At 54.1% G+C, this 15,000-nt stretch overlaps 2 protein-coding genes across 12 annotated transcripts in view; one reads left to right on the forward strand and one right to left on the reverse strand.

Annotated features, from left to right (window-relative positions):
* The first annotated feature begins 345 nt into the window (after positions 1-345).
* On the forward strand, positions 346-11,820 carry LOC142904117 (F-BAR and double SH3 domains protein 1-like). 8 transcript variants are annotated; one of them, XM_076050027.1, is made up of 21 exons: positions 354-562; positions 2,106-2,203; positions 2,428-2,473; positions 3,913-4,007; positions 4,469-4,610; positions 4,687-4,823; positions 5,192-5,255; positions 5,960-6,088; positions 6,170-6,292; positions 6,528-6,623; positions 6,835-6,957; positions 7,598-7,702; positions 7,798-7,953; positions 8,041-8,169; positions 8,371-8,454; positions 8,958-9,108; positions 9,239-9,339; positions 9,881-10,003; positions 10,706-10,841; positions 10,979-11,034; positions 11,122-11,804. In XM_076050027.1, the coding sequence occupies exons 1-21, from the start codon at positions 542-544 to the stop codon at positions 11,179-11,181; spliced, it is 2,175 nt and encodes a 724-aa protein (XP_075906142.1). In that variant the 5' UTR covers positions 354-541; the 3' UTR covers positions 11,182-11,804. The 8 variants fall into 8 exon arrangements, 3 of the variants coding, with proteins under 3 accessions (XP_075906144.1, XP_075906142.1, XP_075906145.1); XM_076050029.1 differs by lacking the exon at positions 9,881-10,003 and having other exon boundaries at positions 347-562; positions 11,122-11,820; XR_012929339.1 differs by lacking the exons at positions 10,979-11,034; positions 11,122-11,804 and adding an exon at positions 10,207-10,269 and having other exon boundaries at positions 349-562; positions 10,706-10,782.
* Positions 11,821-12,346: 526 nt separating this feature from the next.
* rell2 (RELT like 2) overlaps positions 12,347-15,000 on the reverse strand; it is a 6,400-nt gene continuing 3,746 nt past the window's right edge. For all 4 annotated transcript variants that reach the window (XM_076050033.1, XM_076050032.1, XM_076050034.1 and 1 more), the window contains 3 exons: positions 14,735-14,798; positions 14,442-14,618; positions 12,347-14,363 (listed from right to left, as the gene is read on the reverse strand). In XM_076050033.1, the coding sequence (XP_075906148.1) occupies positions 12,893-14,363; positions 14,442-14,618; positions 14,735-14,798 (1,712 nt within the window). In that variant the 3' untranslated portion in view covers positions 12,347-12,892. The remainder of the gene's footprint in view (positions 14,364-14,441; positions 14,619-14,734; positions 14,799-15,000) is intronic.

The following is a 15,000-nucleotide window of genomic DNA, read 5'->3' on the forward strand; positions in this document are numbered from 1 at the left end:
TAGTGGCAGTAGTAGTAGTAGTAGTAGTAGTAGTAGTGGCAGCAGTAGTAGTAGTAGTAGTAGTAGTGGTGGCAGTAGCAGCAGTAGTGGCAGTAGTAGTAGCAGCAGCAGTAGTAGTAGTAGTAGTAGTAGTAGTAGTAGTGGCAGCAGTAGTAGTAGTAGTAGTAGTAGTAGTGGCAGTAGTAGTAGTAGTAGTAGTAGTAGTAGTAGTGGCAGCAGTAGTAGTAGTAGTAGTAGTAGTAGTAGTAGTGGCAGTAGTAGTAGTAGTAGTAGTAGTAGTAGTAGTAGTGGCAGTAGTAGCAGCAGCAGTAGTGGCAGTAGCAGCAGTAGTAGTAGTAGTGGTGGCAGTAGTACTGATAGTAATAGTACTGAGCTAAATCATGATGTCACCTGAAAAGCTGTCCACCTCCAAGCCTAATGGGAGGCTCACTGCTTCCCCCTGCTGGTTGAAGGGCTGTAAATGCACGAGACAGGCTGAGAAGAAGCAGGAAGTTCGACGGCACCGGTCCGGATCAGTCAGTCCCTCTGCAGCTGTCCAGCCATGCAGCCGCCGCCCAGGAAGGTAAAGCAGCGTCTGTCAGTAGTTGCTCTTTGCTTATTGAAGTTGCACGCGGGTTATTATCGCACCGGTGCCTCGCGCTGGAGGCGCCTTCGTGCGGAGGGTTGGTGTTGCATGTGGCTTGCTTGTGAGTGACGACGCAAGAGTGAATGAAGCGCGTGCGTAACTGCACCTTCTGAACATGTAAGACCCTCGGCCATCGGTTCAGAGTTTCATCAGGAACTCTGCAACTGCGTTTCTAATACATCTCTTGGTGGAACTGTTCCTCACTGCGCCTCACTGGCGGTCCGCTCGGCTCGGCTCGGCTCGGCTCGGCTCAGCTCAGCTCGGCTCGGCTCGGCTCGGCGCAGCTGCTGGCCAGTGGGCAGAAGCTCCACGAGACTCTCCAGCAAAGACTTCAGCGGTGAAATGAGTGAGCGGGTGAATTGACCGGGAGAAGCAGTTCCTCGTGTGGCCAGCAGGGCTGAGTTTGACGGTTAGGACTTCACATTGACCTCAACGTGTGTCAAGTGTATTCTTATGATCACTGCTCCTACCTGAGGCTTCCTGCTGCTCGTCCACCTGAATGAACTTTATTGGCATTAATGGAGAGACAGAGCGTGGCTGGGAGGAGGGGTTGATTCTGCAGCTGCAGCGTCTGAGCGGAGAAGGTGGGCGTCCTGCAGCAGGAAGTGGTGTCTCCTGCTGGCTTCCTCTCGGCACTCACTGCAAGTGGCTGCCACCGAGCTCGTCAACACACACACAGGGCGGCGAGTGAGCGACTCTGTGTGTGAGAGAATGAGAGAGAGAATCACTCACACTTTCTGATCAGGACACACCAGTCAGCTTCAGTCAAGCAGCAGCAAAGACTGAGTGCACGCTCCATAAATCACCTTTCTCACACGAATACTCATGAATACTCACCAGTGAATACTCACCAGTGAATACTCATGAATACTCACCAGTGAATACTCACCAGTGAATACCCACTAGTGAGTACTCACAAGTTAATACTCATGAATACTCACCAGTGAATACTCACCAGTGAATACTCACTAGTGAGTACTCACCAGTGAGTATTCACTGGTGAGTATTCACCGGTGAATACTCACCAGTGAATACTCATGAATACTCACCAGTGAATACTCACTAGTGAGTACTCACCAGTGAATACTCATGAATACTCACCAGTGAATACTCACCAGTGAATACTCACCAGTGAGTACTCACCAGTGAATACTCATGAATACTCACCAGTGAATACTCACCAGTGAATACTCACCAGTGTGAAGTTTACAAACACAGTTATCAATGTTTGACTCTTCATTAATCAGCTCCTCCACAGCCTGCGCAGTGATTGGCCAATGTGTTGGGAGATGTGTTCATAAACTACATGCTAAGTGCATGCTAGTCATATCAGACATCAGAAGCAATATAGCAACAATAAACACACAGTAGAGTGGTGCACAACATCACTGATGGAAGTGTGTGTGTGTGTGTGTGTGTGTGTGTGTGTGTGTGTGTGTGTGTGTGTGTGTGTGTGTGTGTGTGTGTGTGTGTGCTGCAGGTGAAAGAGAGCCAGCAGGCAAAGCTGGGCTTCTCGGAGCTCCTCAGCAGGCTACAGAACCAGCAGCAGCAGAACAGCGAGCTGCTGGAGGAGATCAGGTGAAGTCCACCGCGGCCACAGCGCCATCTGTGGTCACTGCTCAGAAAGCATCAGCAGAACTTTCCTGGTGTTTACGAGACCAGGCGGCTAAACTGTATCCGGTGAATGCAATGCGCTTGGAGAGAGAGAGAGAGAGAGAGAGAGAGAGAGAGAGAGAGAGAGAGAGAGTATAAAAATAAAAGGCGTGCTCTCGTGTCCCCGCACCCTCCCCCCCCCCCCGAAGGTCCTTCGGGAAGCAGCGAGCGGCCATCGAGAGAGAGTACGGCCAGGTGAGTGCTGCTCTATTCCTGTCCACTGACTGGAAGCCCCCTCCTGTTGGCGGGAAACACTCAGCAGGAATCGATTGGCGTTCCCAAAGGAGCCGGAGAGTCGCCTCTTTGGATGGCCGGCGATAGTTACACTATGACTCTTGCCAGTAGGGGGCGCTGTCAGGGCCAGCTCGTTCTTCTCTGCTGGCCTCACCACACTGAGAAAGGTGCATTTTCCCATAAATATGACAATAAAGTTATTCTCCATAGTCTGTACTTCTCACATCATATCACGTCCACTTGGTGGCGCTGCTTCCATTGTTGTAAATTACGGTAGAGTTTCTATCCAATCAGATTTCAGCTAGCTTGTGTCGTCAGGGTGCATGAAATCTGCCTGAGTGGAGTGCTTCAGCACCATCACTGCACGCTGCTGTTGGCTGTCAGTGAACGCACCACGGTCAGTGAACGCACCACGGTCAGTGAACGCACCACGAACAGTGAACGCATCACGGTCGTGAACGCAACACGGTCAGTGAACGCACCGCGGTTAGTGAACGCACCAGGAACAGTGAACGCACCATGGTCAGTGAACGCACCACGGTCAGTGAACGCACCGCGGTTAGTGAACGCACCAGGAACAGTGAACGCACCACGGTCATGAACGCACCACGGTCAGTGAACGCACCGCGGTTAGTGAACGCACCAGGAACAGTGAACGCACCGCGGTCTGTGAACGCACCACGAACAATGAACGCACCACGGTCAGTGAACGCACCGCGAACAGTGAACGCACCACGGTCAGTGAACGCACCACGAACAATGAACGCACCACGGTCAGTGAACGCACCGCGGTCAGTGAACGCACCACGGTCAGTGAACGCACCACGAACAGTGAACGCACCGCGGTCAGTGAACGCACCACGAACAGTGAACGCACCGCGGTCTGTGAAATGACTGATGATCCTGGGAAGTCGGCTGAAATTAGCGCCATCTACTGGCAAAGACACCACGTATAAATTGAAGTATTGAAGTTTGACATGAAGTATCCAGTTTTTAACGCAGGGTTTTATTTATTTGAACGTCCAACCAACCGATGGTTAGCTTGATGCTATGAAAACGTCACTTCCGGGGTTGGCCAGCAGGGGGGGAACGGCGGTGACCAAGGCGAGACCGTCCCGAGGGGTGACCGGGGAGGCGGGGTTTGGGTCCGTCCTCCTGGGCCGGGTCCTCGAAGGACGCCTCCTTCGGACGGAGGACGCTCGGCCTGAAGGCTGCACACCCTGAACCGAGACACAGCATGAGGTGTGCAGCCTTCAGGCCAGACGAGTGGAGCCCAGAGTTCAAGGTCCGCATGGTGAAGCGGCGCTGAGCGGCCGACAGTGAAGTCGCTGTTTCTTCTCTTCCTCTTCTTCTCTTTCATCCCCAGCTTTTCACTTCTGCTCTCCTTCCTTACCGCTCAGGCCCTGCAGAGGTTGGCGCTGCAGCATCAGAGGAGAGACTGGCGCCGAGGGAGCACAGATGCCTTCAGCACCACAGATGCCTTCAGCACCACTGGGTAATTCTTCAATCTTTCCATCCGCCCGTCTGGCCTCCTGCTGTGACTGGACTCTCAAGTTCTAACCGTCGCCAGCTTCCCGGCAGGAGGGCAGCAGCTGGTTCTGGTCCTCTCCGTGGCTCAACCCAGGACATCTAGAAAGAACCACCTCGGCCCTCAGGCTGTCTGCTGTGAGCTCACAGTGGTGGTGGAGTAGTGGTTGAGCACACAGAGTGTGTGTGGAAGTCATTGGTGCTCCATGGAAGTCAAACAGTCAACTGAACACTGAACACACATAGAGCAGCAATACAGTGGGAGGAGGGTTACTACAGGTCATGGTGGCCTCAGGATTGGCCCCCCTCCTCCTCCTTCTCCTTCTTCTCCTCCTCCTCCTTCTTCTCCTCCTCCTCCTCCTGCTGCTCTGTCACTTTTTACGTGTGTGTGTGTGTGTGTGTGTGTGTGTGTGTGTGTGTGAACGCCAGTGTGTTTGCTGTGTGGCGGCTAGTGGTGGACGCCGCGGCTCACTCGGCCGTGTCTCGGCTCGCGGCGGCGGAGGAATACCAGCAGCTGATTGGTCGAGCCTCCAGGAGCCTGCGCAGCACAAAGGACGTGCGAGCTAAGAAGGTGAGGGAGGCGGAGGGAGAGGAGGGCGGGGGGAGCGCAGCCAGCAGCCACACAGAGGCATGCTGTTGTGTTGCAGGGCCTCCAGCAGCTCCAGAAGGTGCAGCTGGAGGTGCTGGAGGCCCTCAGGGACCTGGACAGGAGGAGGAGGAGCTACCACCAGGCCGCTCGCACCGCACACCTTGCCAGGGAGAAAGCTGCTGAGGCACAGAGCAGGTCAGTGTGTGGCTGCTCTCTTCACTCAGAGCTTCCTCTCCTCCTCTCCTCCTCCTCTTCCTCTCCTCCTCTTCCTCTCCTCCTCTTCCTCTCTTCCTCTCCCTCACCTCCTCTTCCTCTCCTCCTCTTCCTCACCTCCTCTGGTCTTCTTTTCCTGATCCAACATTGATTGATTATTTCTTGACTGCAATGACTGAAAGGGGCGTGGCTCCTGTACCATTGGTACTGGTACTGTGAGCCTATGTAAGACACGGTGACTGCATGACAGTCATGGAAGTACATACAACACCATGTGACAGCGTTAAGAACAGACCTGGAGTGGAATACACTGCGTGTTCGCTCCGACGTGTCTTTGTTTTGTCCAGCAGGGTCCAAAGAAGCGAACGCAGCATTTTCCATTTCAAGACAGGCCTGCAGAAGCTGGGGACCAAGGTAGGGTTCGGGTTCGGGTTCGGGTTCGGCTGCAGAGCCAAGGTGTCTTCTACCACAGTACCACTGTCAATGTACACACATAGAGCAGCAATACAGTGGGAGGAGGGTTACTACAGGTCATGGTGGCCTCAGGATTGGCCCTTCTTCTCCTTCTCCTTCTTCTCCTCCTCCTTCTTCTTCTCCTCCTCCTTCTCCTCCTTCTTCTTCTCCTCCTTCTCCTCCTTCTCCTCCCCCTTCTTCTCTCCTACTTCTCCTCCTCCTTCTCCTCCTTCTCCTCCTCCTTCTTCTCCTCCTCCTTCTCCTCCTTCTCCTCCTCCTTCTTCTTCTCATCCTCCTTCTCCTTCTTCTTCTCCTCCTTCTCCTCCTTCTCCTCCCCCTTCTTCTCTCATCCTCCTTCTCCTCCTTCTTCTTCTCCTCCTTCTCCTCCTCCTTCTCCTCCCCCTTCTTCTCTCCTCCTTCTCCTCCTCCTCCTCATCCTCCTTCTCCTCCTCCTCCCCCTTCTTCTCCTCCTTTAACGGAGGACGCAGTCCGCCTGTGGTGGAACACAAAGCTTTGTGACGTGTGAACGCCAACCAATTGCACCTGGCGAGCACAGGAGAGGGAGAGGGAGTCCACCTCTATGCTATGCTATGATATGTAAGTCATGTATGTAAGTCATGTATGTAAGTCATGTATGTAAGTCATGTATGTGGTGCCACTGGCAGCTCTGCGCCAGGAGGGGGCAGTGTGACCAGCGTCTGACGGAAGTGCGTAACGAGTATCTCCTGGCGCTAGCGGCAGTCAACGCCCACCACCGCCACTACCTCAGTCAGGACTTACCGCACCTTCTGGAGGTGAGCCCAGTTCACACACACACACACACACACACACACACACACACACACACACACACACACTTCTTTTCTCATCCCCAGCAAATGGACGGTGATGTTTATGAAGAGCTGAGGAGCCACTTTACCTTGCTCTGTGGAGCTGAGATGGACGCCTGCGTGGCCATTCACAAGCAATACAGCTCCACATGGGAGAGCGTTGGCAAGGTACGTGTCACATGTCACATGTCACGTGTCACGTAGACACGCAAAAAGGTCAAGAGGCCATGGCGAGTGGTTGAGTTCCCAGCTCTGTCCCTCGCCATGAGTCCGACAGGTACCTTCTCAACAGCTGACATCTCAGCAACACCACTGACAAGTGTGCGATGTTGTGTGCGATGTTGTGTGCGATGTTGTTGTTGTGTGGTTGAAGCCGGATGGTTTTGCTCATGTTCACCAAAAGGTCACCAGAGAGAGAAACGTCGCACAGTTTCTTCAGGAGTCCTCTCCCTTCAGGAACCCCCCCCACTTCCTCTTCCAGCCAGCGCCGCAGGACCAGGTGGGCCCGCCTGCCTGCGTCTCCCTGTGCCTGCACCCTGGTGGTCACGTCTGGCTGTTGCTCTTAATGAAAGGACAGCACAATCATGTCATTGTAAAGGCATTTAAAAACCCGGCTCGGGTGTTTCCTCTGCATCTTTTAGTCTCTGATGTTAAAGTGTGTGTGTGTGTGTGTGTGTGTGTGTGTGTGTGTGTGTGTGTGTGTTGGCCAGGTGTCTTCCCTGCAGGAGGTGTGTCCCTCCAAGTCAGAGGAGGAGGAGCCTCTGCTTGTGCAGGCCCAGAGATGGGCGGCCAAAGCTGCCAAGGACCACAAGATGAGCTGCCATGGACAGAGGGTGAGGCTCAGGACTGACAACAAGACGACAAGCTCCGTAACACCGCCAGGGAGCCGTACGGTTAGCTGGTCGGACCGGGTCTGTTTCGAGCAGAGTTCTGTGGGCCCGCACACCGAGCCAACACCAGGGTTTCAAACATTCCCTTCCATCATCACAGCGTTGCAGTGGAGAGACAAACCTCCCTGCATGAGCCTCAGGCAGGTGCAGCTGGGTCCAATACAGTTCTAGTGTCAGCTGGGTCCAATACAGTTCTAGTGTGGTGGAGTCAGTGGTCGTGGTCCCGGGGTCGGGGTCAGGGTCCGGGTCCCGCTGTTCTGGTCCCCAGCAGACGGATGGTGGTGTTTGTCTGAAGCCTCGGGACCCGCTTCACCTGAGCTGGTTCTGACTCCAGGTCACATGATCTATGATCCCGGCTGTTCTCGACAGCAGTGATCACCAGCTGCTGGCTCTGCTCTTCATAAACACAACTCAGGAGATTCAACACTCCAGAACTTTGTCACTGTGCGACTCTCGTGTCTTATACACAGAAGAAGACGTAGAAATACACGTGCAGAATATCTAAATGGAGTTCTGCTTTGAATGTGTCCAGGATGTATGCTTGAGTCAAAGTGCAGTCCTGATGGTGCTCTGCTCCTCCCAGGTTCTGCAGGTGTTAGAGAGCCGCCTGAAGCTCTTGTCGGGAGAGACCGGGGTCAGTATGGAGCAGAAGATAGCAGAAGTGCAGGACGCGGTCAGGAAAGCCCAGGTAAACTACAGCAAACTACCAGTCGCGGCGACGGTGCCGTCGACGTCCCATCGAAGCTCAAGTGGATTTCCCCTTCTTTCTCGATGCCGTCTCAGCTCAGCAGGGTGAAGGCGGAGGGGCGGCTGGCTCTGCTGTCAGCCAACGTGGCAGGGGCGGAGCTATTAATCCAGCACGCCATGAGCCAGGCAGAGGAGGAGCTGGAGAGGGAGAGGCGTCTGAGCGAACGCAGGAAGTCGACGGAGGACTTCTCGGTAACTCAAACCCGGCCGAAACTGGAGCGGTCCCGCTGCGGCGGCCCCGAGCCCGGACGACGGTGCTGACCGCGTGTGTTCTGCCAGGACGATGAGTTTGACCTGACGGACTTTGAAGACTACGATGACGGCAGCAGGGAGGTGTTCGCTGAGTCCGGAGCAGCACCGCAGCTGTGTGTTCACCCCACGACCTGCAAGGTTATCTACAGCTATCAGGTGTGTGTGTGTGTGTGTGTGTGTGTGTGTGTGTGTGTGTGTGTGTGTGTGTGTGTGTGTGTGTGTGTGTGTGTGGTAGGATGGACTGTTGTCAGGGCCGGACACGCCTCTGAACCCCAACTTCCTGTTCAACTCCTTCACTTGTCCTCCTCACCTGTCTCACCTGTCTCACCTGTCTCACCTGTCTCACCTGTCCTGCAGGCGAGTCAGTCAGATGAGCTGTCAGTCGCGGAGGGGGAGGAGCTCCAGCTGGTGGAGGATGGAGACGTGGACGACTGGCTCAAGGTTGCTCTTTGCTCTTTCTTGTTCACACTGCGTAAAGCCAGATGTCACACTGGAAAACAGTGGGCTCTGTTTTATTTTGAAATTATTATTTTTATTACTATTAAATCATGTGAAGCCATCATTTCCAAGATGTGAGGAGGCGATGGAGTCGGCGGTGATGTCTTGGATCAACGCAGATTATTGGCATTGCACTGCTTTTATTTTACCGTGCTTTTATTTTTCTGTACGCTGACCTTGAGTGTCCCGAAAGGCGCCTTTAAATAAAATGTACGATGATTATTATTATTATTATTATTATTATTATTATTTACAACACCATGAAGGCAATACATAGCATGGATGAATTGAATGAAATTTCACCAAATTGAAATCACTGCTAAATCACTCGCAGAAATAAAACAGATAATAAATCAAATGTGTTCTTTAGTTTGAAAAGTCAAAAGTTTTTTTGTTTTTTTTTAGTGGAGGATGCATGGCGTAAGGTCTTTTATTTTCTTGTGCAGGTGTGTAACACGTGTGGTCAGGTCGGGTACGTGCCGGAGAATTATGTGCAGTTCCTCTGTCCACCAAAGGAGGGCTCAACTGAGCCGGACGGCCCCACCTGCAGCACTCCGCCCACTGGGAAAGAGGCGGGAATATCCAGCAGAGGGCAGAGTGAGAGCCGCTTTGCTTCTTCTCGCACTCCTTCACCAGTGTGACCAGGCTGAATGTGACCTGGACGGCGCCGTGTTGACGGCCCGCTAACGCTAACGCTAATGCTAACGTTACCGACGCTTTTCCCCAGGAGTGGCCAGAGCTCTGTACTCCTACCAGGCCCAGAGTGCGGAGGAGCTCTCCTTCCAGCAGGGGGCACTGATCCAGCTGATCGGCCGTCAACACGGAGAGGTGTGTGTGTTCTGCTGGGGGCGCCTCCACATTTACACACTGTGCATGTGAACAGATGAGAGTTTGTACATCCTTGAGGTTGAGGTTTCTTTGGTTTAAATTATGATTGTTATTATTCTAAATCTGCTGCTTGTGTGAAATGGCTTCAACCTTCAGTTGAAAAGTCACATTTTGCCCATGTGAAACCGCCGTTCCCAGCATCGCTGTATTTTGGCTGCTGTGTTTGGGAGTGTCCAGAGGCGGCGGTGAGGGACACACACTGAGCGAGCCAGTCGGACCGAGCGCTCTCCCTTTAGACCCTCCAGGAAGTCCGAGCAGACTCTGGCGTTCCTCGTTCTCACGCTGCTGTGTGGGAAACGGCCTGTGCAATACTCAACCGCTTCCACTTCCACTCAAACAAAAGCAGGTCATACGGACCCAATGTTACCTGATGGCTTCATCGCGTCACCGTTAGCCAACAAATGACCTTTAATCCCCGGCGAGGGTCTTACTGTCAGTGGGAGGAAGACCTTCACGCTGGTGTTGGGCTGTTTTCTGGGAGGTGGACGATGGTTTCTGGGAAGGAGAGCTGGATGGACGGACTGGAGTCTTCCCTTCACTGCTTGTGGAGGTTATCCATGTGGAAGGGGAGGAGCCAGACCAGGAGGTCCGACTGCACCGATTGGTTCGTGCATTAAGACGCCTAACGCTGCTCTTCCACTCAGCGAGGAGGCAGAGCCACTGAGGCTGCTCCCATGTGACTGACAGCTGACCAGTCACATGGTCTCCTCTGCTGCTGCTGCTGCTGCTGCTGCTGCTGCTGCTGCTGCTTTGCATGGTCACCGTGGCCTTTCTGCCCTCTTTATTTTGGTGTTTCTCTTTCAGCAGAACCGTTAGGAGCAGAAGGCAACTCCTCAACCTGGGCAGGTTTTCAATGGGACTGAGTGCTGTGTGAGTGAAGTCTTCTCAAAGCGTAACGTGGGGCCAGTCGGTCACACTTGAGGAGCTGGGTGACCCTCAGGGTCAGGGTCAGGGTGAGGAGCTGGGGCACCCGGGAGCAGCTTGCAGTAGAGACGCTGCTCCTCCACATGGGGAGGAGACACCTCCCTGGAGAGGAGTTCCTGGTGTATCCCAGTGGCAGGAGACCCTGAGGAAGACCTAGGACATGCTGCAGGGACCAGGTCTCTGGGCTGGCCTGCTAGCTGTTCATCCCCTGTGACGCCTGCCTAGCAGATCCTCTTCAGGGTGTGAATATGCCGAGAGAAGAAAACAGCGACTGTGCTTCAGTCTGTGCTTGCAGCGGCGCTGCAGAGAATCCTGCTTCCTTCCTGAAGACATCGATGACAACCTGACATCCTCTGACATCAATATTTGTGTTTCCTTCCAGCCCCTCACGGCCCAGACCACGACCTCCGTCTCTCATCTGAGCCCTGGCTGCAGCTCTGAGTTCAGTGCTACTGCCCCTAGTGGCTTGGAGGAGAAACAGCAGGACTTTTGTACACGGACTGCGGAGCAGAAAAGAGGCGTGTTGATTTATTTATCACTTCTATCCCTGCTCCTCCCCTGCCTGTCTTTGTTTAGTAATGACTTCCTGTGTGTGTGTGTGTGTGTGTGTGTGTGTGTGTGTGTGTGTGTGTGTGTGTGTGCTCTGTCCCATCAGTGACCCCTGGTAGCAGCCAGGACCCTCCTGGGCAGTCACGGACCAGGCTAAGACCTGTGTGTGCCATTGAACGCAGCATCCAGTGACAACAACACTCGATGGTCCATCAGTGCGACTCAACCTCTCTTGTCTTTGTGTTCAAGTGTCGACCAGCACCGCCTCCTCCAACACAGGCGTCTCCACCCGGGCTTGAGGAGGACTAAAGGCGGTCCTCCAGTGGTTGGACCGGTGGTCAGCGCAGATGGACTGGAGGAGGAGGAGGAGGACCGCCCACAAAGCCCTGCCCCCAATCCAAACAGCTGGGCGACCCAGAAGCCGCCAGTTGAGAAACACTGTTGTGGAGCATTGGTTCTGCAGCACACTCTGTCACAGAGACAGGAACCGGTGCTGCTTTCAGGACAACAGCACAACAAAGGCGTCGAGTCACCTGGTGTACGTTTACACACTCATGGTATTGCTGGTGTGTCGTGCTGCTCCAGGCTGCAGGAGACAGTTGTGTCAATGTGCAGTCAGGGTGAAGGTCATGCAAGGGCAACATGAACGCTTGTGTGGATGTGTATACAAATAGTTTTAGGATTGTTTTCTGTCTCGTAGATTCTTGTTAGCTTGTTAGCTTGTTAGCTTGTTAGCTTGTTAGCGTCTCATCAGCTTTATTTTCCCTATGATCGCCAGCAGTCGCCCTGACATTCTACAATGTATACATGCATGTAGCGTCTCCCTCTGTGCGGGACCTCTTCCGCCGCTGATAACTGACCATGTGGAACTTTTGTTTGCATTTTCTAAATCATAAAAACGTGTGTTTTCCTTCAATGCGCGTGTTTGGAGTATTTTGTCTTGAACCTGTTCTGCAGCGAATGCCCCTGAATGTGTCGCCCTCACCTGCTTGCAGCTGCTCAGTGGCAGCGCTGGCCAATGTGAAAAACCTCTGTGCTGTCAAATCTACAAGCTAGCGTAAACGTGTGAAAGGCAAAGTATATTTAGCAGCATGAGGAGGGGGAGGAGCCAGGAGGAGGAGATGCAGTCAAGCTGCAGTGGGATGAACGAGCACCGAGGGAGTCCCGGGAAGAGGCCACGCCCTGCCTTTCCCATGAAGAGCAGGAAGCGGTGCCGACCTCTGACCCGTACTCTCTTGCACTGCATCTGGTGCACACACTCACACTATTCCCTCTCGGGCCAGAGAAGAATTCTCCAGGACCCACTGCTGCAGCGGTTCAAACACAGGAAGTGACCTGTGAGGGTGATGGTTCTGGTCCCACTCAGAGGAGGAGAGGTCTTTTCTGTGGCGTGTCCCCGCTGGAAGAAAAGATGCGACACTCTCCAGCCTTGATTGCAGAGTGTTGCTCGTTAAGATACAACAGGAAGTAAAAGTGCTCAGAATTCTGTGTTTTATGGTGGGTTCTTATCATGTGGAAAACAGTGTGAAGTGTATGCAGATTCCCAGTTTCTCATCCTGCATGAGCTCATTGGGTACATGGTACATTACATTGGAGTACATGACGGCAGTGGCGTAGGCGGGGCTTATACTTTAACTGGACGCACCATAACAAAGTAAAAGTCATTGAAAGTTCATTGAAATATGTGTAAAAGCAAAGGAAGCCAGTGGCATTGCTGGCGAGGAGAAGCAGTGATCGCAGTGCTTTATCAGTGGGGTGGCGTTCAGGTGACAGTGCAATGCATGCGACTCTCAGACCATCACTCTGCTCTCTGTGGGAGGAGTCCCAGTTCATCGCTCCAGTCGAGGAGCAACATCTCCCACAGTGCGGCTCACTTCTTCAAAGGCATCAACGTACATTATCAGTGCTGCACCAAGCCCCTCCCCACCCCGACTCCCCACCCCCGCCCCCCTCAACATCTGGATGTGGATTATTCAAACTGACAGAAAAGTACATTTCAATTTTCTCCCAAGGTCACATTTCACTCCTCCTCCTCCTCCTCCTCCTCCACCTGCGTCACCTTGCAGTCCTGAATATCTTCCATCTCCACCATGTCGTCCTTATCCTGGCTGAAGGACGGTCCACCCGGCACTCTAGGATGTTCTGCCGGTCCGATGGGAGCTTTTCCAGCACCAGGAAGAGTCGGACCGGCCTCGGCCTTTTCTGATCCCAGCCCAACTTCCCGACTCTCCCTCTGTTCGTCCTCGGGCGAAGCGGACCCTTCCTTCTCCTCCGCCATTGTGACGACAGAAAACTCCCGTCTGCTGTCGGGGCCGGCTCTGACGATGGTCACGTGACCTCCTCCAGGCCCCATGGGTGAGGAGGGGGAAGGAGGCCAATGGCTTCTTTCACCGGGAGGCTGATCAGTGGGGGAGGAAGCGGATAAAACCTCGGCGCTGGACTCCACTGGCGAGGCTTTGGCTGACTTGAGAATTCCAGGCCTCTTCCTCTCCGTCTTGGGGGTTCTGGACAGATCCAGTCTCATGGACTCTGACGCCGTGTCCCCAGAACTGTTGGGAGTCGATGCGTCCGACAGGGGTGAGGTAGGAGTTTTTAACGAGGAGACTGAAGATGAGGTTCTGACTTTGGAGGAGGACAGCGGGGAAGAACCCAGGCTGATTAAAGCTGGGTTGGAACCCATTCGCAGTTGATAATCGTGGCTGAAGGCCGGGTCAGGAGGTGTTTGAGTGACCGGGTAACCTTCACTCCCATGGCGCTCGGCTTGACTGGCAGGAAGTGAGGGTGCCAGCCCCGGACTGCTGCTGTGCATTGGGCCGATGGGGGTGGAGGTCTGCAGTGGCCCAGGATCAAACAGGTCTCTGTTTTCTGCCACAGCCTCTTCAGCAGGCCCTGGGTTCCTCACCGCGTGGACCGCTTGGACCGGCAGAGAACCGGGGGCGGACACTGCCGTGCCACCAGGGGGAGCTCTGACTGCTGGATTCCGACCGCTTTCAGGTCTGCCTACATCGAGGGAGTCCTTGTCAGGAACACAAACGTCCAGGGTGCCGGCCTCACCCCGGGCTGGAGGAGAACCTCCAGCCACCACGGGTTCAGGTCCTGGACTGACTCCTGCTTCAGCGACCCGCCGAGCTCCACGCTCAGGAGGACCTCCGACCCTCTCACCATGAGACAGTTCCTCGAGCACGACAGGTTGCTGCTGAACAGCAGCTCTGAGCCCAGCAGCTCTGAGCCCGGCACCTCCAGCGGTACCGGTGGGGTCGCTGCCCCGCCTCAGCCCGAAGATCCCCACACTCTTCCTGCGCTTCCCGCCGCCTGGACCTCCTGCAGCGGCGCCCTCTGCTGGAGCCCGCACGTCCTTGAACATGTTTCTGAGGTCGTACGCGCTCCCCTTCCGCTCGGCGCTGTCCTGGGATTGGTCGAGCTGGTCCCCTGAAGCGGCCAACGGATTCGGACCTCCTTGCAGCTTTTTGTCGTGATGCGTCACCCGGAACCTGAATGGACGATGAGATTTCAGACCGACGTTCCTCTGGACGTGCGTCACAGGAGGCGGAGTCTGCACCGCTGGTTACCTGCCCACAGAGAAGACCGTCTGCTCCCCGGGACGCTGCTTAGAGCGAGGGGTCCGACTTTGGCGGCGGCCCTTTTTGGATCGCACCTGGGCGCACAGGTGGCAGGAGTTGTGGTCGCTGCCCGAATGGACTGTGTGGTGATGGGAGGGTAAACCAGCAACAGACTCCTTACGAGACCTGCACACAGCACAGACACACAGCACAGACACACAGCACAGACACACCGTCACTGCTGCTCACCGGCGCTCCTCAGCAAGTCTGCTTCAGACGTCGACCTCGGAGCACGAGCTTACCTGGGGTCATGGCGCACGCACACATTGTGGTTCTTCAACATCTCATTGAAGGCTTCCATGTTTGCTGAAAATACATTTGAGACGACAGGAAGAGTTCAATGGAAACACAGCTGACTTTATATTGTAAGTAATATATCATATATATATATTGAGCGTCGAGTTGTTATGGTACTGGTTAGAGGTAACTAGCTAACTAGTTATTAATGTGTAATAACTAGACGCTGAAAGTCTTTGACTGCTGTTCTCCGTGTGGAGGACGGGAACTA

This window comes from Nelusetta ayraudi, unplaced genomic scaffold (assembly GCF_046127955.1).
Source record: "Nelusetta ayraudi isolate G7.1 ecotype Tasmania unplaced genomic scaffold, CSIRO-AGI_Nayr_v1 ptg000121l, whole genome shotgun sequence".
NCBI lineage: Eukaryota > Metazoa > Chordata > Actinopteri > Tetraodontiformes > Monacanthidae > Nelusetta > Nelusetta ayraudi.